This window comes from Thalassophryne amazonica, chromosome 14 (assembly GCF_902500255.1).
Source record: "Thalassophryne amazonica chromosome 14, fThaAma1.1, whole genome shotgun sequence".
In the NCBI taxonomy this organism is placed as follows: Eukaryota; Metazoa; Chordata; class Actinopteri; order Batrachoidiformes; family Batrachoididae; genus Thalassophryne; species Thalassophryne amazonica.
The window spans coordinates 14,463,427-14,489,873 of record NC_047116.1 but is presented as its reverse complement, the minus strand read 5'-3'; the positions used below and the strand labels follow the sequence as shown (position 1 = coordinate 14,489,873).

The following is a 26,447-nucleotide window of genomic DNA, read 5'->3' as shown; positions in this document are numbered from 1 at the left end:
TGCTCAATACTTTGTTGATGCATCTTTGACCGCAGTTACAGCCTCAGGTATTCTTAAATATGATGCCACAAGCTTTGGGCAGTTTTGCTCATTTGCTCATTTCTTTTTGGGCTCTGGCTGGTCCACTCAAGGACATTCACAGAGTTGTCATGAAGCCACTCCTTTGATATCTTGGCTGTGTGCTTAGGGTCATTGTCCTGCTGAAAGGTGAACCGTCTCCCCAGTCTGAGGTCAAGAGCGCTCTGGAGCAGGTTTTCATCCAGGATGTCTCTGTACATTACTGCATTCATCTTTCCTTCAAGCCTGACTAGTCTCCCAGTTTCTTCTGCTGAATAACATCCCCACAGAGTGATGCTGCCACCACCATGCTTCACTGTAGGGATGGTGCCTGGTTTCCTCCAAACATGATGCCTGGCATTCACACCAGAGCTCAGTCTTTGTCTCATCAGACCAGAGAATTTTCTTTCTCATGGTCCTGAGAGTTCTTCAGGTGCCTTTTGTCAAACTCCAGGTGGGCTGCCATGTGCGTTTTACTAAGGAGTGGCTTCCGTCTGCCCACTCTACCATACAGGCCTGATTGGTGGATTGCTGTAAAGATGGTTGTCCTTCTGGAAGGTTCTCCTCTCTCCACAGAGGAATGCTGGAACTCTGACAGAGTGACCATCAGGTTCTTGTTCGCCTCCCTGACTAAGGCCCTTCTCCCCGATTATTCAGTTTAGACAGGCAGCCAGCTCTAGGAAGAGTTTTGTTGGATCCAGACTTCTTCCAATTACAGATGATGGAGGCCACTGTGTTTATTGGGACCTTCAAAGCAGCAGAAATGTTTCTGTGCCCGTCTCCAGATTTGTGCCATGACACAATCCTCTCTCGGAGGTCTACAGACAGTTCCTTTGACTTCATGTTTGGTTTGTGCTCTGGCATGTACTGTCAACTGTGGGACCTTATATGTGGACAGGTGTGTGTCTTCCAAATCATGTCCAGTCATCTGAATTTACCCCAGGTAGACTCCAATTAAGCTGTAGAAACATCTCAAGGATGATCAGTGAAAACACGATGCACCTGAGCTTATTTTCAGCTTCATGGCAAAGGCTGTATATACTTGTGTACATGTGATTTCTTAGTTTTTTTGTTTGTTTGTTTTAATAAATTTGCAAAAATTTAAAAACAAAACTTTTTTCACGTTTGTCATTATGGGGTATTGTGTGTAGAATTTTGAGTAAAAAATGAATTTACTCAGTTTTGGAATAAGACTGTAACAAAATGTGGAAAAAGTGAAGCGCCGTGAATACTTTCCGGATGCACTGTAGGAACAAGTGAGTTAAATGCTTAATGTTGAAGCCTGATTATACATGACAAAGATGTGATGAAATAGATAAATATAAGTCCAAATTCATATTGTACTTTCTACACTGATCATTTGTTTATGCTAGGCTGTCTGTCTAAGCGCGTCTGGCTATCAGTTGTCAACATTGTACACTTGAGCTGATTTCCTTTAGTCCACTCAGGGTACATTCACAAATTTAACTCTCACACAGGATTTAACTTTTAATAGTTTTTTTAAAGGTGATTGTTATGTACCTTTGACTCCTAAATATACTTAATTAAATCAAAACGGGGGAGTTAAATGCTTTAGTTTAATATATTTTGTCAACAAAAAAGAATACAAATTTTTTTTTTTTCCTTCAGTCCCTTTTTCTGTTTCAGAATAGTAGCAATGAGCAGCATGGTGGCTTAGTGGTTAGCACTGTTGCCTCTCAGCAAGAAGGTCATGGGATCGATTCCCACCTGTGGCCTTTCTGTGTGCCGTTTGCATGTTTTCCCCGTGTTCGCGTGGGTTCCTTCCGAGTCCTCCCACAGTCAAAGACATGCAGGTGGATTGGAAACTTTAAATTGTCCATAGGTGTGCGTGCGGGTGTGAATGTGTTTGTTTGTCTATATGTCGCCCTGTAACAGACTGGCGTCTTGTCCAGCTTGTACCCCGCCTCACACCCTATGACTGCTGGGATAGGCTCCAGCCCCCCTGTAACCCTTAATTGGACAAAGCAGTTGAAGTTGAGTGAGTGAGAACAGTAGTGATCAGATCACTGCAGTGGCTGTGGGTGCTGTCATGTCTGCTTCCTTCATGTACCTCTAGTTTCTGCAGAGACTTTCGACGATGTCTGGCAGTCACAAATTGAATTTAGAAAATGTCAGATGTCTTCCTGTTTTGATTTTATCTGCATTCTTTCACCCATTAGCTGGTTTATATCTTGTGTTTGCTTTGGTCTTTCTCTCGTACTGCATTACAGACACTGAAACATGCTCTTTCTGTGTTACAAGATTCAAACATCTGTGTCCTTTACAGTAAGCTCTCCACAAGCCATTTGAACATAACCTGATCTGTATATTCAATGAGCATTAAAGATCACACTGCATTTGACATTTTGTTGGTCACAGGAGATGGATTTTTGTTTCATCAGAAGGAAATGAGTGCAATACTTACCCTAACTTGCATTGCCAAATACAACCTTGAAGTTGCCCAAGGTCTTTACGTAATGTCTTGGTCCAAGGTATAATCTACAGTACCAAGTGTCATTCCTGTCCATAAAGTTGTGGTGTTACCGTGCACACTAAGTTTTCCAAAAAATCAGCCCACTGATGGCCACAGTTAGAACAGAAATCTACCCAGCTTTGAACATGTCTGAAATATTCTTAAGATGAGCTTGTGTCACAAATTTCACATTGATACAGAAAGTCTTCATCAAGATATAAATACCAAGCTGTCAGATAAAGTGGAGGTGATGGTCAGTTGGTTAAAGTCGTGGTTTGACTTGGGTTCCCGTCAGGCTGGAAAATCATTCAGGGCTCTTGGGCAAGGCCCTTAATCCCAGAGTTGCTCTCTGTGTGTGTGTGTGTGTGTGTGTGTGTGTGTGTGTGTGTGTGTGTGTGTGTGTGTGTGTGTGTGTGTGTGTGTGTGTGTGTGTGTGTGTGTGTGTGTGTGTGTGTATGAAAGGGTGAATACGAGGTATCAACTGTAAAGCAATCTGGACAGCCGCACACACAGAGTTGAGCAATTCCTAAACCTACATTGCCTTCAGTGACACAGATAAAAACCTGTTATAGGCACATTCCTGACTCATACAGACGGAAAATTGCTGCATAAGATATTTGAATTATACAAATGTCCAAAGGTCCTGTGCTGGTTTCTGTGTTTGATTATGATTGAATGCTGCATTTTCCAGGCATTCATTGTTCGATGAATAATCACAATGGCAGCCAGGAGGACTGCTGGGAAATGTTCACTTATGTGTTGTATACCTCTCACAGTACGTTTGTGTATGTGTGGAAATTAGCAGACTATTTATTAGTTGTCGTTGAGCTGATACGTGTGTGTGGGTGGGGGTTTATAAAAACAAACTTTGACACAGTGACAGGAGGCCTGCAAGCATTCAAAACCCAGTCACCAGTTTTTGAATTTGACTGAAGTATGTTATGACACCCGTGGACATGAAGACAGTGAAGGCTACAGCAATCTGACATTTCACACAACAACCTTGACCTTCACCTAAATCATATTTATTTAAAGGCAATTTCAGGGCTAACTTTTATTGACATACCAATTTTTGTTAAAAAAAAAAAACATTAAAAAGACCTGCGAGGGCATGACCTTGATCAAGATGGTTGTAAGTATGTTCTGTATAGGCTCTGATGTTTGTTCGTGCTGGTTCTTATCTCTGGATTCCGTAACATGAAGTGGATGCGAGTCTACAATTCTCCCTGGATGTGATGATCATCTGGCTCGGGTTACTTCCCCAGCCAAGGCCGGTACCCATTTACAGCTGGGTGGATTGGTACAATGCAGATTATGTGTCTAATCCAAGGGCACAGACAGGTAGCACACATGGGATTGGAAACCAGGTCTACATATTGGCAGGTCAGCTCCTTATCCACTGAGTAACCCCAGTGATTGACCTTTGGCAAATTTGACTTTGCCTGAGGAATTTGAGAACCCACCTTTGGCCCCAACTACCTTGACCTTTGCCAAAGCTAGTTTGGTGGAAATCATCCAACAGACCTTGGAGGAGTAGGGGAAAAAAACAGTCACTCATATTGTCATTAGCAACAAGTAAGCTCATCTGCAACATTTCTACCTGGTCAGAAACTGTCCTTGCGATGTCATCGATGTCATATCTATGCCATTAACACATCTTCTTTCTTCTCCTCATTTCTCCAGGTTCCCACCATAATGAACGCACTACAGAGGAGCGTACAGGCCGTCCTGGTGGGAAAGATACAAATTCAGGATTGGTTTGGAAACGGCATCAAACGTGCAGCCTTGATGAACAAGTGGGTTCTGAAAGAGGTGTCCATCGACGAAGACGAGCACTGCCTTCTACAGACCGATGGTTCTTTTCTGTACTTGCTCTGCAAGGACGGACTCTACAAAGTGGGCTCTGGATACAGCGGCACTGTCCGGGTACGATCACTGCTGCATGTCTGCGTTTATGTCAGATGGTTGTTAGAAGAAAGGTCGTGCTCTAGCAGTAGCACTGCCTGGCAGTAGGCTACAGTAATTTTGCTACCTGGATACCATGACGTTCCATCTTAACGTAAAAAGAACAATAAGTTTTACTGTCAGTGATTTAAGCAACATATCTGAAGCATCCATTTTTATAAGCAGGAGTTTATTAGCTTCATACCTCGTCACAGGAGACAATCATGACTGTCAGTATTGTCCACAGGGCCACGTGTACAACTCCACATCTCGTATCAGGAATCGGAAGGAGAAGCGATCATGGTTGGGCTTCGCTCAGGTTAGTCAAAATTGGTTATTTGTCCAGACTTGCAACATCAGAATTGAGCCACATCCGAATACGCATGCTACCTTACTATATAGTAGGCACAAAGCAGTACGTCACAATCTGGAGGGTGTCCAAATGCTCAGTATGGATTTAGTAGTAATTCAGCAGTACCAGATTGATTGCTATCTCCGTAGAGTGCAAACAGGCTACCCTATGATAGCTATCCCATGATGCTGCTGGAGCTTGGTAACCAAAGCAGAAGAACTTTCTGGGAAAATTTAAAGAGGATAGCAGGCACGTATGAAAACTGTAACAACTTCCAAGGGGTCATGTCATTGTACAAATATGCCTCAGGAGCGGTTTATAAAATAGAACTTTTCAGGGCATACTTTTAGACCGTGGCCCGTGTAATAAATAAATAAAAAAAAAACTGCTGATCACTTAGTCCATTTTACTTCACTGCCATCCTCAAAATCTTCTTCACTGTTGTCATTATCTAAAGTATTGCATCCATTGATGTTATGACAGTCATTTCTGGCACATTTGCACAGATCTGTGCATGGAACATTGTTTTGCTGATATGTCCAATGTCTGCATCTCTGCATTTAGGTTATTTTTTTGTTTTATACAATTACCAATGCAATATACAAGTTCCATTCCACAGTCATGCAATTGCATAAAATTACAATTACCATGAAATCAATTACCCATGCTCAGTGGTGGGAACAGCTAACCAAAAAGTTAGCTTCGATAACCATTAATCAGATAACTGAAAAGTTATCTATTATAACAATAAACTGCTAAAAAAAAGTTATCTTTATTACAGATAACCGATGACTTTTAGTATTGATTTGGATGCGGCCACATCAGATTACACTGTCGGCTTCTGATAAACCAGTTTCACTTTAAGCGCAGCAGGGGCTGCTGGGTAAATTCAAGGATCACAAACACAAAGAACACACAAAAAATGAATGGAAAAAAAAAAAACCCCAAACACTGTCATCATCTTTCAAAAGCAGTAAAACACAGTATTAGAAGTCACAGTTTATCTCGGTATTACATACACCTCCATTTACGAGCTAAAAACTGCCACTTTTTTCCACATGCTTTGAACCCTGAGGCTTAAACACCTGAAATACATCCATTAATGCATTGACTGACAGAGTAAAATACATGTAGTAAATATAAATTCTTACCTGTTAGTTTCAATGGGATTCATCTGAATAAATAATACACATAAAGCGTCCTTTTTTTAATGCAAAACAGTGTCTAAACGTGAAGAAAAGTCCCTCCCTCTGTACACACAGCTGCACCGTGAGAGCTCCTCTCCCCCACTGAGTCTTGGTGATTAAATTACAGCCACAAAGAAATAAAAGAAAATAATGTTAAAATTAGTCTGTTTTGTTTTTGTGTCGAGTGGACAAGTCACTGTAATGTCCAAAGTGAACCTGAACTACACTACCCACAATGCTCCCTGCATCGACCGGCCAATCACGTTTTGCGCTTAATGATGACGTCATCAGCAAGTGACTGGCAGCCCGTCTGCTCTGTGGCTAGAAACACACAAGAAACAGACTAAAATGTTTGATTTTAGGGTTTATGAACATTTTTATCTTTTAAAATTTACCAACAAAAAAATGTTATTGGATTGAAAGTTATCTGAACTAAATTTCTCGGAAGATAATTGGTCCGATGATGGTTTTAAAATTTATCTGAAAAGGTAATCCGATGGTAAAAACATTAGCTTCGATAATTATCTGTTGGCGGATTATCTGAACTGTGTCCACCACTGCCCATGATGTACGGTATTCTAATTATACAATTGTTGAACAGTAAAACCAAAATAAACAAACAAAAAAATTGGCTAGAGGTTCCTCGTGCAGTGGAGCATCTAAAGTCACAATTTCATTTTGAATGGCTATGAGATATGGTATTCCAATTATGTAGTTGCCGGAGAATAAGTACATATACATAACTAAACAAATGAATGGCTTACTTTTAGTTTCATAACTAAACAAACAAATGAATGAATGAATGAATAAATAAAGGCCAGATGTTCTCCTACATGTCTAGCAGTAAAGCATACATGGGTACGTATGGATGACCTGCCTACTATGAATTAGAATTGTCAGATCATTAGTAATGATAGGCTGTATGTGATTGTGAACATGATATTGAAGAACTTTTCAGGTCTTCTTTTTAATAAAACCCTCCTCTGTACCACTTCACCATGAAGCTGTATAACTGGGGATACAAAATGCAAACTTGCACTGTGCACAATTTCTCCAATGACAGCCACAGAAGCCTAAAATGTCTTCTGGGTTGTCTGGGTGTCTTGGTGGCTTTCCTCACTCTTCTCCTTCTTGCAGTCACTCAGTTTTTGAGAGCTGTCTACTCCACACAGATTTACCATAGAGTGTCATACTGTTTGTATTTCTTCATAACTGATGTAAATAAAGTTTAAAACATATTCAGTGACTTGGAAATGTTCATGTATCCATCTCCTGACTTATCTGAAGAAAACTGGCAGTTAAACTGATTTACAGGTATTATACCAAAAGGGATGATTACTTATGCAACCCATCATCTTGGCTTTTATATTTTTAATTAATTTATATCAAGTTGTAGATATTTACTTTGAGTTTGAGTCTAAGGAAGATAATTTTAGAAACTTAAATTGAGAAACCTGATTTACTTTTTGCATTTGAAATGCCATAAACAAATTAAAATGCATGAAGTACCAAGGGGCTGAATACTTTTGCAAGCCACTGTACAAGACTCATGCCCACGTTTTTTATAACTCATGCAAAGTCACAATATATTGGGAGGGCTGGGTGTCTATTTGGTATACGTGTACATGTTATGTTAACATCCAGGTCAGAGGGCAGGTAAGATGGTGTTGGTGTAGTGCATCCGTCCAAAATGTGTCACTACTGCGCGCTCACTTACGTCTAGGTTATAGTATGTTAATCGTTGGGTAGTATGTGGTAACTGACGTTAAGTATGTACTCAGTATTCTGATGCAGGGTTGGAGCCTTTGTTATGGAAAGGTGTCACTGAGTTTCAGATCAGCAGTTGTGTTTATGTCCTCAGGGGTATTTGTTGTATCGGGACACAAGTAACCACAGCATGTCAGCTGTCAAGATCAACCCAGAAACTTTGGAGCACGAGGGGACTGTCGCCATGCCAGGTGCCCACAACACGTTTGTTTGCTTTAAAACTGTACAGATGTTCATGCCAATTTTTTTTTTCTTTCAATGTTTGGTATGTTCATTTTTCATGTGCTGGTATCTGCAGGTCACCACTCAGATGGACAGAACATTGTCTTCACAGATGGAGAATACGTCAACCAGATTGCCGCCTGCAAAGACGTACGTCATGAAACACACGCGATCTTTCCTCAGTTCTTTAATCATAATCGCCTGTGCGTCCCTCAGCTGATCCCGTTCACTCAGAGTTGTCACAGCAGATCCAGTGTGGAGAATGGTCATGAACCTCCAGGAACTCAGGCACTGTGGCGCCATGCTACCCAGCTCGTTAAACATAATTCAACACTGAAATGTAACTTTTCATTTGAGAGTGTTCTAAATGTAAACCTACACAGTGTTATCATCTAGTTTGAACAGTACTGTTTTCAGCATGTGGATCAGGTTGCAAACAGGCTCTTAAAAAAACTGTCCCAGTTTTTAACATTCATCTTTTTCAAGGATCCAACAAGTTGAGTGGGCGAGTCTGTAAACCAAATAAATATGCAGAAGTAAATGTTTGACAGATATGTTGGGAAAGTAATGGTGAACAAGTTTAATGCCAAATTCTAATATGTCAGCTTAACCTGTTTATGCCCAATTAATTTTTTTAATAAGTGAAAAAAGTTGCATTAGTTCCTTTGAGATTTTTTTTTTAATTATTATTATTGTGAGTAGAAAATGACAGTGATACCCTTCGGCAACAGTTGTTGCCAGTGGGGCAAAAGGGGTTAATGATCCCTTTTACATCTTCCTTTAAACACTTTTACATGTCTCATGTAAAAATTCAAAAATAAATATGTTCTATTCAGATTCTGTAACAACAATAAAAATTCTGTGCTCCTCAGTGCAACTGTGAAGATTTGAATGACTCCATGTAGACCAGCAATCACGTAAAAAAAAACACAAATATCTGCAAATCTTAATCTTATCTAATTTATTTTAAGACTGGAGGACAGAACAGAATATATATATATATATATATATATATATATATATATATATATATATATATATATATATATATATATATATATATATATATATATATATATATATAATAAGTTTTTACCTGATTTAAGCCATGATTGTGCAGTTCCCATGTAGGCCCAAGACTTGCAGGTGTAGTGAAAAATGAGTCCACAATGAGTAAAAAATGTAACGGCTGCAAAAAATGAACCCACCCATAAACTGCTTGTTTCTGAGGGTTAATTCTGCAGACATTGTCTCCTCACAGGCTGTTATCTTCATAACCCTTCAGTTGTGTGAGCGGGGGAGACACCTCCATACGTGGGCCGTTGTGGCTACAGGGAGCTTTCAGTTTCTAAAGTGTTCAGAGCTGCTAAATGCAGGTTACAAGGCTAAGCTGGGAATCACACATACTAAGGAGCAGGAAGGAGGTGAAGAGTTTGCCTGATGACTCCAGAGATGTTTCTGGCTCTGCAGGAGTCGAAGCGCAAAACTCAAGACACCCTTCAGACGTTTATACCTCTGCGGTCTGACTGTTTGCACAGTCAGTAGAAAACAGACAGATTTTGATCCAGATTCCCATCATCACCCAAACATAATCAATTGTTTTTGATCCCAGCAACATCTAAATACAAAATGTGTTTGAAACCGATCTGTAAGCATAAACAGACAGGCAGCAGGGATCACGTTACCTCTGTGCTGTCAGCTGGTGCGTGAAACATTGAGGGTTGCAAGCAGAGCGGTTGTGCACAATCCCAAATCTGCATATGTTTTAAATCTGGGAGGAAACTAAACTCTCTGGAGGAAACCTGTCCACACGAGACAAAATATGCAAACTCACCACAGAAAGCCTGTTAGAACCTCAGGCGTTTTTTTGCTGTGAGGCGATGAGGGAAGCTCCTTAGATTGCTATGCTGGAAAAGAAAGAGAAACACTGCATTGGCTGAGAAGCAGTCCTTTTGCAATGTGTTGGCCTGTGTGTCAGGGTTTGAAAACAGACTGAAAGGTCAGCAGTGATTCATTTTGTTTAGCTCTTTTGGTTTTGAAGTTGTAGAGCACTGAAATTTATTCAGGCAGTTTGGCTCAAAATACAAAGTCTTTGCAAGTCCTCATGAACAATAATTATGTTGAAGTTGTAATAATATGTTTTAAGATTACTAATGTGCTATTTTACTGTAATGGGCCAAGTAAAACCACACCTCAGCTGATTTTAGTTTTTCCCCAATAGCTGTCACCTGAACACATTCAGACCATATCTTCACCTTTCAGCAAGTTGTTTAACCCCAGGCAGGAGAGGAGTTACATTGTATGAATTTCAAATTTCGAATGTAATCATTTCTATAGCGCCAGCTCACAATGAAATTGCCTCAAGCCACTTTATACAACTCAATACTGAAAATAGAGAAAAAAATTGAATTAAAAAAATTAAAAAGACAAAACATAAAAGAGCACAAGAATAAAAACACATAACACAATGAAACTAATGATAAAACTAATGGGTTTTCAGTCTCGATTTAAAAATCTCCACATTATCCAACTGTCATATATGTGCCGGGAGATCATTCCACAGAGTTGGGACACGGTAGGAGAAAGCTCTGTGACCGGCAGACTTTTTATTCACTCTTGGAGCACACAAAAGTCCTGCACCTTGCAAGCGCAGGGCCCGAGCCAGTATGTAGGGCTTGACCAAGTCAGTCAGATCGGGAGGTGCAAGTCCATGAACAATTTTAAAAGCCAATAACGGAACCTTAAAATCCGATCTTGCAGTGACAGGAAGCCAGTGAAGGGATGCCAAAATTGGCATAATTTGGTCAAACGTTCTGCCTCGAGTCAAAGGTCTGGCAGCAGCATTTTGAACCAGTTGAAGACCCCTAATGTTGGACTGCGGCAAACCAGAAAATAGAGCATTATAATAGTCCAATTTAGAAGAAAGAAATGCATGTATCAAAGTCTCAGCATCAGCCATAGACAGTATGGGACGAGTGTGTTTGTGGATTTATGACAGGGTGCCAAGAGAAGAGTTGTGGTATTGCATGAGGAAGTGTGGTGTGGTAGAGAAGTATGTGAGGGGAGTGCAGGACATGTACAAGGATAGTGTCACAGCTGTAAGAAACATAGTAGGAATGACAGATTAATTCAAAGTGGAGGTGGGATTACACCAAGGATCAGCTCTGAGTCTTTTCTTGTTTGCAGTGGTGATGGACAGGTTGACAGGTGAGATCAGACAGGAGTCTCCATGGACTATGATGTTTGCAGATGACATTATGATCTGTAGTGAGAGTAGAGAGAAGGTTGAGTCTAGCTTGGAGCGGTGGAGATATGCTCTGGAGAGCAGGGGAATGAAAGTCAGTAGGAGCGGAGCAACACTGAGTACATGTGTGGGAATGAGAGGGAGCCCAGTGGAATAGTGTGGTTACAAGGAGTAGAAGTGGTGAAAGCAGATGAATTTAAATACTTGGGATCAGCTGCCCAAAGTAATGGAGAGTGTGGTAGAGAGGTGAAGAAGAGAGTGCAGACAGGGTGGAGTGGGTGGAGAAAGGTGGCAGGAGTGATTTGTGACCGAAGAATATCAGCAAGAGTGAAAGGGAAAGGTTACAAGACAGTAGCGAGACCACCTATGTTGTACAGCTTAGACAGTGGCGGTAAAAAAATGACAGGAGGCAGAGCTGGAGGAGGCAGAGCTGAAGATGTTGTGATTTTCTTTGGGAGTGACAAAGATGGACAGGATTAGGAATGAACATATCAGAGGGACAGCTCAGGTGGGACGGTTTGGACACAAAGTCAGAGAAGTGAGATTGAGATGGTTTGGACATGTGTAGAGGAGGGACCCAGGGTGTATAGGGAGAAGGATGCTGAGGATGGATCCACCAGACAGGAAGAGAAGAGGGAGGCCAAAGAGGAGGTTTATGGATGTGCTGAGGGAGGACATGGTTGTTGAGACAGAGGAAGCTACAGAGGACAGGGTGAGATGGAAACAATTGGTCTGCTGTCATGACCCCTAACAGGAGCAGCCTAAAGAAGAAAAAGAAGCAGAAGAAGAAGAGTGCTTGACAAGGAAGCTACAAGGCACACGGAGAGAACCAAGACAGTACATTTGGCCCAGAGGCACTCAGAGTGTCCACCTCATTTCAGCCTGTGTACAGTTCATGACTCTCATTGTAGCTACACACGGGAACATCCTTTAACACCTCTGTGCATGGCGTGGTAATTTGGCACCATGTTACATGCTGATCCTGCAAGACATTTGGCCAGAGCATGTGCGCGCATTTCATGATGTGCACAGCCAGTCCGGCGCATTGCAACTCAGCACAGGGATGGAAGCTGAATGGAAGCTATGACTGCACTCTTAACTGTGTTACTAAAGCATATTTCACATAGTACAGCGGTATTTTAAGCACATTTACTGCGTGAAAGTACAATAAATAGAACAAATAAAAAACCTCCAATAACTTCACCTGACCTGATTTACAGTACATCGATTTTGCAGCTCAGTTTTGCACTTCATGGCAAAGGCTGTGAGTTATTGCGTACATGTGATTTCTTAGGTATTTTATTTTTCCTAAATTTGCGAAAATGTCATTAAAACCTTTTTTCATGTTGTCATTATGGGATGTTGTGAGTAGAATTTTGAGGGGAAAAAATTAATTTACTCCATTTTGGAATAAGGGTGTAACATAAAATGTGGAAAAAGTGAAGTGATGTGAATACTTTCCGGATGCACCGTATACCTTTTTATACTCTCTGCCCCTAATCAAAATAAAAACTCACCGCCGTCCTTGATTTGTGCACTTTGTGGCCGACACTCATTAAACTTCACGTCTCCCATACACAAAAATGTATTTACATTATTGCAGGGCCAACGTGTGTCTGGCGGGTAATGCGTATCGTAGGGTGGCAGTGTGGCATCACAATGATTCATCCACATCGTGTTGTTGGTCAGCTGTCTGCTACTTCCTGTACCTTTGAATATAATCTGATGTATTTTTAAGTGTCACACATTTTGCACCACAGGAATGAACACAATTTTATTTATTTTTTTCTTGCCATTCCATCTCGGCAGGATGGTTTTGTGGTGCGGATCTACACGATGAGCTCAGACCCAGCTCTGCAGCAGGAACTTCAGCTGAAGCTGGCGAGGAAATGTCTGCATGCCTGTGGGATCTCTCTCTTTGACCTGGAGAAGGACCTGCACATCATCAGTGAGCAACACACAACACTTAGAACTGAGCACTCTGCATGTGCATGTGTTGTCCTGTTGCCTTCTTGCAGAAGCACATTTTGCATAAATTCACACTGCAGAAGACGATAAGCATGTGGTGTCCCTACCGTCGTCGTCGTTGTTTGCTGTTTCCCATGGTTCTAAAATAGGATTGTGTCCTCCCAGGTACGGGCTTTGATGAAGAGGCAGCGCTGCTTGGAGCAGGCAGAGAGTTCGCTCTGATGAAAACCGCCTCGGGAAAGGTGAGAGTGAAGCTCTTCTCTCATCTGGTGTGTCTAATTAAAGGCTAAAGCAGAATGTAAATGGCTGTTGCTGCTGAAAAAGGTGACAGTAGGCGTTTTCCACGGTGCACCTTCACTGTTTTTCCTGTGTGTTGTTTATAATTTTAATAGGAATTTCAGTGAAGAACAAACAAACGGCTGATGATCATTTACATTTGATTTCTTCTGAAAATGATCTACATGTGTCATTTCTGTACACTGTAGACCTTTTTGAACGCTGCATTTACCTCTGCTAAAGCTTATAACTGCTTCAGAGTTACTTATGTCTTGGTGGCTTCCCTCACTTGGGATTTGGACACAGTTGCCTTTGAATTGAAACCAACAGTGTGCACAGTGAACTTTGATTCATTAGATGATTTTAGGTCTTATCTGCTGTGATGGAGCACTGAAACTATAGACATTTGTCAGCAGGAAAGTGCAGCAAGTGTTGTTTGCTTCAATTTTTACAGTTTGACGGATGTATTGCTGATTTGCTTTGTTGGTTTTTCTTCCTTCTTTTTTTTTTAACAGTACATAACTTTCTCATTCTTTCTCTCAGATCTACTATACCGGAAAGTATCAAAGCCTTGGCATAAAACAGGGTGGTCCTTCAGCAGGGAAGTGGGTGGAGCTGCCTGTAACCAAGTCGCCCAAGTTCGTTCAGTTCTCAGTCGGACATGATGGCTCTCATGCGCTGCTCGTGGCTGAAGATGGCAGCGTGTATTTTACAGGCTCTGCCAGCAAAGGCGAGGACGGAGAGTCCAGTAAGACACATTCCTACAGTTTTGCATGTACCACCTGAGGGAGGAGGGACTGGGGCCCTATCTTGCATCCGGGGCAAAGCAGTGCACATCACAGTGCAAGTGTCTATGCTAGTTTCCAATTATGTAGTTGTCATTTTCACACACAGCGCCTCACACTGTAAGTATCAAATGTACATGTGTGTGTCCATGGACACACCCCAAATGCACTTAAATGCGCTTTGGATGTGCGCTATGAATTGTCAAGATCGGGCCCTCTGTGTCTGAAACATGAGCTTTATCTGCTGTTTGATGAAATCCAAACCAAAGCCAGGTCTCTGTTATTTTAATCTGCAGCCAAGAGTCGCAGACAACCAAAACCCTTTAGGCCCAAGAAGATGATCAAATTAGAGACCAAGACAGCGGTGTACACGTCGTGCAACAATGGCAGCAGCAGCATTGTCACCAAGGACGGAGAGCTGTACATGTTCGGCAAAGACGCCATTTACAGTGACAGTACCTGTGAGTGTCATTCACCTGAACACATGTGGTGGACCATTTCTCTCTCTCTGTCTCAGTTGAAGGCCTGACTGTATAGTTGCCCTATAAATATTGGTTCCTTCCTCTCTGCAGGTCAGGTAACAGATCTCAAAGGTCACTGTGTAACTCAGGTTGCTATGGGAAAGGCTCATACATGTGTCCTTACCAAGAGTGGGGAAGTATGGACATTTGGAGTGAACAACAAGGGCCAGTGTGGCAGAGACACCGGAGCCATGAGCCAGACAGGGAAAGGTGAGCAAAACAACAAGAAAGTACACACAGCATATGCACCTTATGTACTGTATAGGGATATCGCTCGTGGCGGAGGGGATCCGGCAGGCGCCACATGCCTGCAAGAATGCAGTTTGCAGAATTGAATTGAATAGAATACACAGAATGTGAGATTGCTATTTTTTCTTCTATATACACAGCCAAAACTAAGAAACGCATATCAGGCTTTAGCTCTGGCATGAAGTGTTATCAAATACTATCCTCCCTCTGTGTTTTTTTTCCTCTCTAACGTGCACATTACCTTCCTTCTTCCTGCTGTGTGAAGCCTTTGGGGTGGAGAGCATGGCCACAGCCATGGATGAGGACCTTGAGGACGAGCTGGACGAGAAGGAGGAGAAGAGCATGATGTGCCAGCCGGGCATGCACAAATGGAAGCTGGACCAGTGCATGGTGTGCACTGTGTGCGGAGACTGCACCGGCTATGGTGCCAGCTGCGTCAGCAGTGGCCGACCAGACAGAGCACCAGGAGGGTAAGACTGTGAACCGTCAGAGGCGAAAGCTGGATGTTGGAGTGTTTCTACAGCAATCGTTTTTGAAGTACAACTCGGGTTGAATTCTTGTGTCTGCTCACCAGTATCTGTGGCTGTGGGTCTGGTGAGTCCGGCTGCTCAGCATGTGGATGTTGCAAAGCCTGTGCCCGGGAGCTGGATGGTCAGGAGGCCAGGCAAAGAGGCATCTTCGACGCTGTGAAGGAGATGATCCCACTGGACCTGCTGCTTGGTATTTAACTGCCAAATCTTTGTTTATTCACTGATTATTCACACGTTCATATCTAACCATTTTTCACAACTGACACAGTTCACGTTGGCGTCCAAACCACAACATCTCATGCATGTTGCCATCTTGTGCTTAGTAGGGCTTCAGATAACCATTATTTTCTTTGTCATCTCCCAGTTTTGTATAGTTTATATAATATCAGAAAATGGTAAAATTAGATTCCTATTACTGTTTCTCAAAACTCAAGGAGAGAACATTCGATTGGTTGGACCATACGACGGCCCAAAAAATCCCCAACCTGTTTAAGTAATGGTCGCAGGGTTGTGGGCCAGCTGTTTGAATCATTGTGTGCTCTGCCAGCTTGCGTCCACGCTGTTTGTTGCATTTTACACACCTGTCATCCTTCTCGCTTTGTCTGCACACTCGTGCCGAGTCGCAGCTTCTCCATCATGTCTACCCATCGTTCATTGATGTCTGTTCTGTTCTGCCCTGCCTTCCTTTCAACCCCGCCTCCCCTGCATCCGTCTGTCTGGGCTGCCTGTACCTGTACCCTTTGGGTTTTCAGCTGTGCCTGTCCCTCCCCCTCCAGGCGTGAACATCGAGGAGCACATTCAGATACGTCAGGAGGAGAAACGGCAGAGGATCAACCGCCGGCACAGGCTGGAGGAAGGCCGAGGTACAGAACAAGGCTAGGCCACAGCAGCGTAGGGACAGATTGTATGCTTTAAAGATTTAAACATGTGCACAGGGATAGTGTGGGGAATGATGACAAGGTGAAGTTGGATGATTATAGTTTCAGATTGAGTTTGCCTCAGCAGAGCTGCCAACATCAGCAAAGACACATCCCACCCCAGCAACCACCTGTTTGACCTACTACCCTCCGGCCGACGGTATAGGTCAATCAAAACTAGGACAAACAGACTCAGGGACAGCTTTCTCCCCAGAGCGATCACTGCACTGAACAATAACAAATCACTCTAATCCGCACCGTTGAAGTTTCTTGTGCAGTATCTGTAAACCATGTGCAATATTCCCCTGCAGTATGATTCCACAGTTGTATATAATTCTCGTTTTACATTTTACTTGGTCCACATTTTATTTTACTTTATCTTATGTTTATTTAGTTGTACATATACTCTGAACAATTTATTGTTAAATTTCCTCATCTTTTATTTGGCTAAAAATTACTCGCACGACGGAAAGCACCTTTTTGGAGTTGCACTCAAATCTCATTGCAATGCAGATTACGACAATAAAGGCGATTCTGATTCCAGTTCTGATTCTGAGGTGCTCGGGTATCGATCTTTGGTGACTTCCCCCTCGCTTGTGTCTTTATAATGTTTTAGTGTGTGTCTATTGTGGTGCAGTATTATCATCTGTTCTCTCCCATTTGTGAGTTTGTGCATGCATGTGAAAGTTTCTTTCTCCCCTAGGCCCCCTTGTTTTTCCTGGCCCAATTTTTATGAACCAGCGTGAGCAGGCCCTAGCCAGAATAAGGCCCCTTCAGGCACTAAGGCATAAGCGGGACAAGCACAAAGGTACTACGGTCTTCACTAACGCAATGGGTGCAGAGACACCCCCTTTGATTCATCTCCCAATCTGGCTGTCCCGCCCACCTCTTCTCTCAGTCTCTGAAGTCAGGACTCTTCTTTCTTCATCGAGACTCACCATAACAGAGTTACGCTGACTCCTGGAAGACAAATACGAGTTTTGTGGGTTAGAGTGACGATGAACCTACCCTTTTAAATGACTGTGCTTTATGTAAATAGTTTAAAATGGGTTTAAGTGTTCCGTCTGGCTAAAAACATGATGTCTAAAGTACAGTAAATATTTGGCGTGTTAGCTTCAGTTGTTCTAGTCCTGATTACTGTGACTGTTTAGATGTAAATAGAAGACGGAATTGTGGCTGAACTGGATTTTCCATCTTCCCTGTAGATGCAAATTTTTCACTTTATGGGTTCAACCGCAGCATTACAAGCAGACATGACAGCAGCCACAGAGGAAATCAGGCTTTGATAAATGGCACGCTGACAGTTATGACACAAAAAGGTCAAACAAGAGTTGATACTTCAAAAATGTATTATTTCTAGACCTGAAGCATGTGATGGAAGTGTTTTACCTCTTAAGTTACACTCACAACATGCCGGGTGTGCAAATATTCATGAATTGGTTATCAATGCTTTCTAGCATCAATAAATGCAATGTTTACATTTGTGCATGTGCACGAGTGTATTGGGCATCGTGCAATACAACCTAGTACTGTAATGTGCAATTACAACCAGGCACTGAAGCACTTTTGCACTTAGCACTTGTCACTTTAATACAGTACTTTTGCACCTCAACACCCATCATGAAACTCTTTTGGTTCCTCCACCTGTCGGCTACTTATTATCTATCAGTTATTGTTACTTTGAATTGTAAATATCTGTATGTGTATTTTCTTTTGTTTTTCTGTCATGATTAATTCACTTTGGTATGTTGTGTGGTCTTAGTCTGTTTTATGTTACTGGGACTACGGATGGAAATTAGCACCTTGCTATAAGTAAGTCCCTTCATCTGGTCCCTTGTTTGCACTCTGGGTTGCCACAGTAAATCCAAGGTGGATCTGCATGTTGAATTGGCACAGGTTTTACGCCGGATGCCCTTCCTGACGCAACTCCACATTACATGGAGAAATGTGGTAGGGGTGGGATTTGAACCCAGAACCTTCTGCACTGAAACCAAGCGCATTAACCACTTGGCCACCACCCCTGCCAAATTAGCACCTTGCTATAATCCGGCATATTTGCATGTAACTATGCCCATTAATATGCATTGTCCCATTTCAAATAAATAAGAATAATGTTGAGATTCAGACACAACAGGATGTAGTTAAATAGCGGTAAAACAGACTAGTTGATCTGTGATCTATATCCCCGCACTTTAACATGATATGTGAACTGTAGATTAATTGTAAAGTGTATGTAATAGTTTGAAATACAGATTTCCAAAGACATGCAGGTTAGGTGAATTGGAAACTTCATAATTGTCCAGGTCTCCTTTGTAGAAGAGATTTCGATCTCAGTTGGACTAACCTGATTAAATAAACATTAAGTTCAAGAAATAATTGTGTATTTCTTGATTCTAGTTGCAGTGACGTCACACTGTGAACAAAGCATTTGGGGGGGCTTCACGTAAGTAGAGGATGTTAAAAGCAGACAGCTTCCACCGTCCATAGACGTATATGCATGTTGCCTACTTGTGCTCCTCTCGAGGCAGCCTCCTGTAAGTTCAACAGGCTTCAGCATGCAAGCACAAAAAGAATCTCTGAAATATCAGTCCTTGCATATTATACAACCCCTGGCAAAAATTATGGAATCACCGGCCTCAGAGGATGTTCATTCAGTTGTTTAATTTTGTAGAAAAAAAGCAGATCACAGACATGACACAAAACTAAAGTCATTTCAAATGGCAACTTTCTGGCTTTAAGAAACACTATAAGAAATCAAGAAAAAAAGATTGTGGCAGTCAGTAACGGTTACCTTTTTAGACCAAGCAGAGGAAAAAAATATGGAATCACCCTGTAAATTTTCATCCCCCAAATTAACACCTGCATCAAATCAGATCTGCTCATTGACATTGACCCTATGTGTCTTTTTGCAAGGAATGTTTTTGCAGTTTTTGCTCTATGGCAAGATGCATTATCATCTTGAAAAATGATTTCATCATCCCCAAACATCCTTTCAATTGTCCAAAATATCAACATAAACTTGTGCATTTATTGATGATGTAATGACAGCCATCTCCCCAGTGCCTTTACCTGACATACAGCCCCATATCATCAATGACTGTGGAAATTTACATGTTCTCTTCAGGCAGTCATCTTTATAAATCTCATTGGAAAGGCACCAAACAAAAGTTCCAGCATCATCACCTTGCCCAATGCAGATTCGAGATTCATCACTGAATATGACTTTCATCCAGTCATCCACAGTCCACGATTGCTTTTCCTTAGCCCATTGTAACCTGTTTTTTTTCTGTTTAGGTGTTAATGATGCCTTTCGTTTAGCTTTTCTGTATGTAAATCCCATTTCCTTTAGGCGGTTTTGTTACTGTTCGGTCACAGACGTTGACTCCAGTTTCCTCCCATTCGTTCCTCATTTGTTGTACATTTTTCGATTTTTGAGACATATTGCTTTAAGTTTTCTGTCTTGACGCTTTGATGTCTTCCTTGGTCTACCAGATTTACTCTCTTTTAAGAGTTTGATAATCCTCTCTTTTGTTTCAATTGACATCTCTCGTGTTGGAGCCATGATTCATGTCAGTCCACTTGGTGCAACAGCTCTCCAAGGTGTGTACACTCCTTTTTAGATGCAGACTAACGAGCAGATCTGATATGATGCAGGTGTTAGTTTTGGGGATGAAAATTTACAGGGTGATTCCATAATTTTTTCCTCAGAATTGAGTGATTCCATATTTTTTTCCTCTGCTTGGTCTAAAAAAGTAACCGTTACTGACTGCCACAATCTTTTTTTCTTGATTTCTTATAGTGTTTCTTAAAGCCAGAAAGTTGCCATTTGAAATGACTTTAGTTTTGTGTCATGTCTGTGATCTGCTTTTTTTTCTACAAAATTAAACAACTGAATGAACATCCTCCGAGGCTGGTGATTCCATAATTTTTGCCAGGGGTTGTACAAACTGGAGCCATGAGGTATTTTCGATGTGGACCTTGGGCTTCTCTTGTCATGGTTAATGTTACTGAAGAGGAACAGATGCTCCAGATCCATCAAGTGGCAGTTCTCTTCTGTGACCCTTATCAGAGTCCATTTGATACCATGTAACAGTTCTGTATAACCACTGACATTAAGAATTTATCAAGAGCTGAACCATCACCTCCTTCTCCCATGATTTGTTTAGTCCAAGGACGAGTCAGTGCTTTCTAGTTCCTGAAAAAGTTAATTTTAATTTGTTAAAATCTGTATCTGGTTATGTATTAAATCTGACTTTCCTCATTCTGAGAGTTTAAACGGGTTAAACCACAGTGAGCTGCTTCTTGGTCTAAAAGGGGTCCAGTGTCATTGTATAATGGATGGGCCTCTATCCCACTGTCTCTGGGTTGTTGATGCTGCCACTCCCCTGCACCATTGCTACGGCTCATGGTTAAACCAGACATTATCATCTTCATTGTGTGCAGAAAACACAGCTATGACATCATTTTTAACCAGATTTTCTGTACAGTCTCAACCAGGAAAGTTGTCAATCGTGCTGAAGTTATAACTCACAGAGGTTGATGGGTTATGTGCTTTAACCCGCTGTTGAAGAGTTCTTGATTCTTCCTATCTTTTGCAGCATGCATGGATATGTTTATTTATTTTTTTGGCTTTCCTTAAACTTTTCCCTCCAACTCTTTCGTCAGGAGTCTGCAGAGGCGTTCACCTCGAGGGGTCTGAAGTTGCTTTTTTTGCTTTTCTTGATTTTCTACACTCAAGTGCACTAAATTGTCTGTTTTCCTTACAGATGGTAGCAGTGAGCGCGGCGAGAAAGATGCCAGCAAAATCACCACCTATCCACCAGGAGCGGTGAGATTCGACTGCGAGATGCGAGCGGTGCAGGTCAGCTGCGGTTTTCACCATTCTGGTAGGTTTCCCGTGGCTGCATTCAGTCTCAGAAATTCACAGCGTTATCTGCACGTTTGACTTATTTCAAAGAAAAGCAGAAAGTCTGGACTTGCAGTAAGCAGATTGAGAAAATAACAATTAATTAATACTGTCTTGACTGACAGTGGTCCTGATGGAGAATGGAGACGTCTACACTTTTGGTTATGGCCAACATGGCCAGCTTGGACACGGAGACGTCAACTCCAGGTACTGATTTGAGTGATTTAGAGACAGACTTGCATAAATGTCACATGGTCGCACTCCTGAATCTAAAGTCCTCTTTTTTTCAGGGGTGCTCCAACTCTGGTGCAAGCCCTGCCAGGTCCCAGTGTCCAGGTGACAGCTGGCAGTAACCACACAGCTGTTCTCCTCGTGGACGGACAAGTGTTTACATTTGGCAGCTTCTCTGTAAGATCAACAACTACAGTTTGCTCAGGCTTGTACATAAGTGAGCCACCCCTGAGGTTAACTGTTCCAAAAGCTATGTTTGCGAACATGTCAGTTTGTGATTAAGGGTGGCCTCCGATTGTCACGTCTTGGTCCCAATTTGCATCCTCATTCCAATTTTCAATTTATTGAAATGCCAGGCAGAATTCATTTTTGGTACTAGTATATGGCCACTTAAAGATGAATGTCACAGATTATTGCAAAGTATTATCGGTCACTGCCCAATACACAGAGTACAGTACGAGACCCATATATTGCCCAAATGTCCACTGTCACCTGATTTTATGAAATATTACCCCCGCTCAGCACAAATTACGTTCAACTATTCACTATTTTTGATCACTGTGTCCTGATGTCATGAATGTTTTCAACATGATCGCTTACAGTGTTCTACAATGTTAGTTCTACCACTGCTTGCACCCAGTATTAGACACCGATTGGGTGTGAGATGTTTTTTTGCAACTAAAACGTACAGTAGGCAGACAGGCATCACAAATTGCCGATGGAAGATGGTCCTCAAGTCTGTAGCACAATTAAGAGATTAATTCTTACTGAAAAAACTGCTTCTTTGAGGTACTTTTGTCAAAATTTGACCTTGAAATTGAACTCCGATAATGAAGGCCCCATCTCACTTTCATTGATATGCGTCTATTATGAGATCCATTTTATTGCCAGATGTAAACTGGGTGATTTTTCTATGTTTTGTCAGAAAGGGCAGCTGGGCCGACCAATCCTAGACATGCCCTACTGGAATGCTAAGCCGTCACCTATGCCTAATATTGGTGCCAAATACGGACGGAAGGCTACCTGGATTGGTGCCAGCGGAGACCAGACATTCCTGCGGATTGATGAGGCCCTTATCAACTCCCATGTCCTTTCTACTTCAGAGATCTTTGCCAGCAAACACATTATAGGCCTCGTGCCCTCTTCTGTGTCTGAGCCACCTCCATTTAAATGTTTGCTCATCAACAAAATGGATGGAAGCTGCCGGACCTTCAATGATTCAGAGCAGGAGGACCTGCAGGGCTTTGGCCTGTGCCTGGACCCTGTGTATGATGTCATATGGAGGTTAGTTTAAGAGCAATCCACTGTGGCATGCAGTATATTAATAATGCACTTTAATCTGAATTCAGTTAATAATAATGTCATGCTGTTGTGCCAAGTAATGTATTATTTATTTAACTTTTATCCACATTTTCAAAATACACTGAGAGTTCTTTGCAGATAAATTACTTCTGGCCACGATCTCTATTTGTGTCTAGGTTTTTGCCAGCATCAAGAGAGATGTGGTGCTACAATGCGGTGATCGCTGATGCCAGAGCGCCCTCGGCAACAGATCTGCAGGCTCGCTGTAGCATCCTTAGTCCCGAGCTTGCGTTGCCCTCTGGATCACACGCCACGACCACTCGCTCTCATGGAGCTCTACATATTCTTGGTAATAAAGTGTGGAAGCTATTCAGCAAGTCTTAAGTAGAATGTGTATTTGATATGTCCACAAAGGTTGACATTCTACATTTATTAGGTAATTTTAGAAACAGTGGGAACATCTGAAGTAAACTTGAGCCTTATGCCGCTTCAAGAGAACAACCTTCAGGGCAAAAAGACATTTTTCATAATACAACAGGCTGTAATTCAGTTTCTTTTTGGGTTTATTGGATTTCTGCTTCTGATCCTTACCCCCAGGTGCGATTGGTCGCATTATTGGTTGTATCACCAGCAGGAAGGGCTAGAGTTTTGTTGTGTTTCTGTTTCCGAGCCTTGCTACCAAATGTACACTCATCGCAACAAAGCATGAACACTTTTTTGGTTTTACATTTTATGAAGCTTATTTGTGTGTTTTTCTTTCATCTTCTGTCATTCATCCTTTTTTATACCACCGCTCAACAAAGTTGTTGCCGGTGGTGGGGGGCATGATGTCCATCTGGATGTTGGTCCGTCTATAAACTTTTAGTTTCCACACAATAACTAAACAACGATTTGTCTGATTGAAACCATTTATTTGGTGGTGTAGTGTGAGAGGGTATAGGAAGGTTTCTTTTGAAAGTGGGGGTTATCTGTTATCCAATATGGCTGCTGTGGGCATCATCTTGATTTTCATTTCCACACAATAGCTAAAGAATGCATCGTCTGATTGAAACCATTTCTTGGTGGTGAAGTGTGAGAGGCTAGAGCAGGGGTGGCCAGGTTTGGTCCTCGAGAGCCACTTGTTAAGTCTTTCATTGGATTCAGGTGTGTTGGAGCAGGGAGACAACTAAGAGTGTCAGGAAGGTGGCTCTCGGGGACCGAACTTGGCAACCCCTGGGCTAGAGGAAGGTTCCTTTCGAAAATAGCCTTCATCCTTTATCCAGTATGGCCACTATAGACACCATCTTGATTTTTGTTTCTGCATAAGACCACCACATCTGATTGAAACCATTTCTTGTTGTTGTATTGGGGGAGACTTGAGGAAGTATCCTTTATGAAAATGGTGGTCAGTATACAACATATCAGTTGTAAAGTGCCAGTCTTTCCCTATACAAACAGACCATATTCCATCTTTAATGCACCAGTTCTTTGCTGTAGAAATAATTTCCAGACTTCATTATCATCTCTACTATAAATCTATACACCAACTTAACATACAAGCTATGCCACGTGTTGTGTTTCTCTTGTTCTCATGAGTTCTTTTTTTGTTAGGAAAACTACTATGCTGATGTATTTCTATGTTTTCCCATGCCAGCTGATTGAATAAACAAATTTGCATCTACATTAAAGCCAAACCAATATGTGACAAGTTTTTACAGGAGTGGTGACTGTTTTAAAATCTATGCTGGTTATCCTATCCCAATAGGGTGCCTGGATACTCTGGCAGGCATGCAGGAGCTGAAGATGGGTGTCGCCAACGCTGAAGAGGAAACCCAAGCAGTGATGAAAGTCTACTCCAAGGAGGACTACAGTGTGGTCAACCGCTTTGAGAGTTAGTCACCATTTGTAGACTGACAGATGCTATATGATGCAAAAAGAGATAATTATTGATATTTCTTATGTAGCAGCCATGTCAGTGGTCAGATAAACCTTCAAATACTGCCTGCATTTGTTGATTGATGCTTTGTCATTTTGTAGGTCATGGTGGTGGCTGGGGCTATTCTGCACACTCTGTGGAGGCCATCCGCTTCTGTGCTGATGCAGACATCCTGCTGGGTGGGTTGGGTCTCTTTGGGGGTCGAGGGGAGTACACTGCCAAAATAAAGGTGAGTTGTCATTGGATGCCACCAAACGTTTGTTTGCAGTAGGTTGCTTTGAACTAGAATTACCAACTGTAATTCTGTCCACACATGTATCTCGAACATGCTGCCTTAAATCTGGTTAAATGATGCATTCCGCCTTCATAGCCAGGTTTTAGCTTTGCCTGTTTAAAAACAAACAGAAAAATTACCTCAAGTTTTACAGAGCCAATTTGGTCCATGGCATCTGGATTTTGTACTTACTTTGAAGTATGTTATATTTATTTGCAAGGCTAAATTCTTGGAGTTAGTATTCCTTTGTATTGTATACTGAGCCACAAATAATAAAAAAAAGACTTTAAAATTATGACAACCTCTGAAACGGATTACCATAATTTCCAGCGTATAAGTCATAATTACGTCCGCCAAGGAGGTTTTGTTTTCGGTCGCGTTTGTTTGTTTGTCTGTCTGTCTGTCAGCAGGATAACTCAAAACGTTTTGAACGGGTTTTGATGAAATTTTGTGGAGTGGTTGGAAATGACAAGAGGAACAAGTGACTAAATTTTAGTGGTGAGCCGGATCACGATCCGGATCCTGATGCTAACGTGTTAGCATGTCTATGGCATTTTCAATGTTAAAAGTTAGCATTAAGCAGTTGCAGCTGTCATCACGTTCGGGTGCATTTGTTTTCAAATTGTAATATTTCTTAAATTTATTTTGTTCATATATTAATAATCTAATGATTATTATATACAATTTTAGTGAAAGAGACTAAAAGAAATAGATCACTGTGCCAAGGAGGGAATCTCTTTAGGGTCAGTGACCCTATGGCCTTGTTTAGAGAAGTGTTTCATAAATGTTAAAAAATTAATATATTTGCAGTTTAGTTGAATAATAAATTAAATTTTATCTCATTTGTTTTTGTCTATAAGCACATGCAATATCAATATCAGTGCTCAGATGACAGTAGCTTCTGGGAAAGGTGCAAGTTGCGATAAACTGTGATGCCAAGCGCTAAGGATACATGCTATCCAGTCACAGCAGATGAAACTTTTTTTACTACTGAGAAAACATCGTTAGACTTTTTTAGGTTCAGTAATTCCACGGTGTGTAGATGTTATGGCGTCAGTGACCCCATGGCCTTGGCGGAGGTTTGCACTCTCTGAGTGCTTCTAGTTTATTTTTAATTTGATTGGGAGGTCCTGCTGCATTTAATTGATTACTACTTATATACAGAAAAATCATGCATTTATTATTGATAATAATTCATTGTATTTTATTTTATTTGTATCACAACAAATAAAATCACAACAATGCTACCTCAAGGCACTTCACACGATTAAGGTCTAATCTTAGCAACCCTACCTTAGCAATAATAATTATAATATCTATTTATATA

At 41.5% G+C, this 26,447-nt stretch overlaps 1 protein-coding gene across 15 annotated transcripts in view; it reads left to right on the top strand.

Annotated features, from left to right (window-relative positions):
• mycbp2 (MYC binding protein 2) overlaps positions 1-26,447 on the top strand; it is a 172,343-nt gene that overhangs the window by 59,914 nt on the left and 85,982 nt on the right. For 10 of the 15 annotated variants that reach the window (XM_034187207.1, XM_034187204.1, XM_034187203.1 and 7 more), the window contains 20 exons: positions 4,214-4,456; positions 4,722-4,793; positions 7,875-7,971; positions 8,079-8,152; positions 13,056-13,194; positions 13,380-13,456; positions 14,034-14,238; positions 14,572-14,736; positions 14,848-15,006; positions 15,311-15,515; positions 15,620-15,765; positions 16,328-16,438; positions 17,196-17,300; positions 21,259-21,378; positions 21,524-21,605; positions 21,689-21,806; positions 22,555-22,913; positions 23,108-23,280; positions 24,676-24,801; positions 24,948-25,075. In XM_034187207.1, coding sequence (XP_034043098.1) covers positions 4,214-4,456; positions 4,722-4,793; positions 7,875-7,971; positions 8,079-8,152; positions 13,056-13,194; positions 13,380-13,456; positions 14,034-14,238; positions 14,572-14,736; positions 14,848-15,006; positions 15,311-15,515; positions 15,620-15,765; positions 16,328-16,438; positions 17,196-17,300; positions 21,259-21,378; positions 21,524-21,605; positions 21,689-21,806; positions 22,555-22,913; positions 23,108-23,280; positions 24,676-24,801; positions 24,948-25,075 — 2,904 coding nt within the window. The remainder of the gene's footprint in view (positions 1-4,213; positions 4,457-4,721; positions 4,794-7,874; positions 7,972-8,078; positions 8,153-13,055; positions 13,195-13,379; positions 13,457-14,033; positions 14,239-14,571; positions 14,737-14,847; positions 15,007-15,310; positions 15,516-15,619; positions 15,766-16,327; positions 16,439-17,195; positions 17,301-21,258; positions 21,379-21,523; positions 21,606-21,688; positions 21,807-22,554; positions 22,914-23,107; positions 23,281-24,675; positions 24,802-24,947; positions 25,076-26,447) is intronic. The other 5 variants (XM_034187206.1, XM_034187205.1, XM_034187194.1 and 2 more) reach the window with 3 other exon arrangements.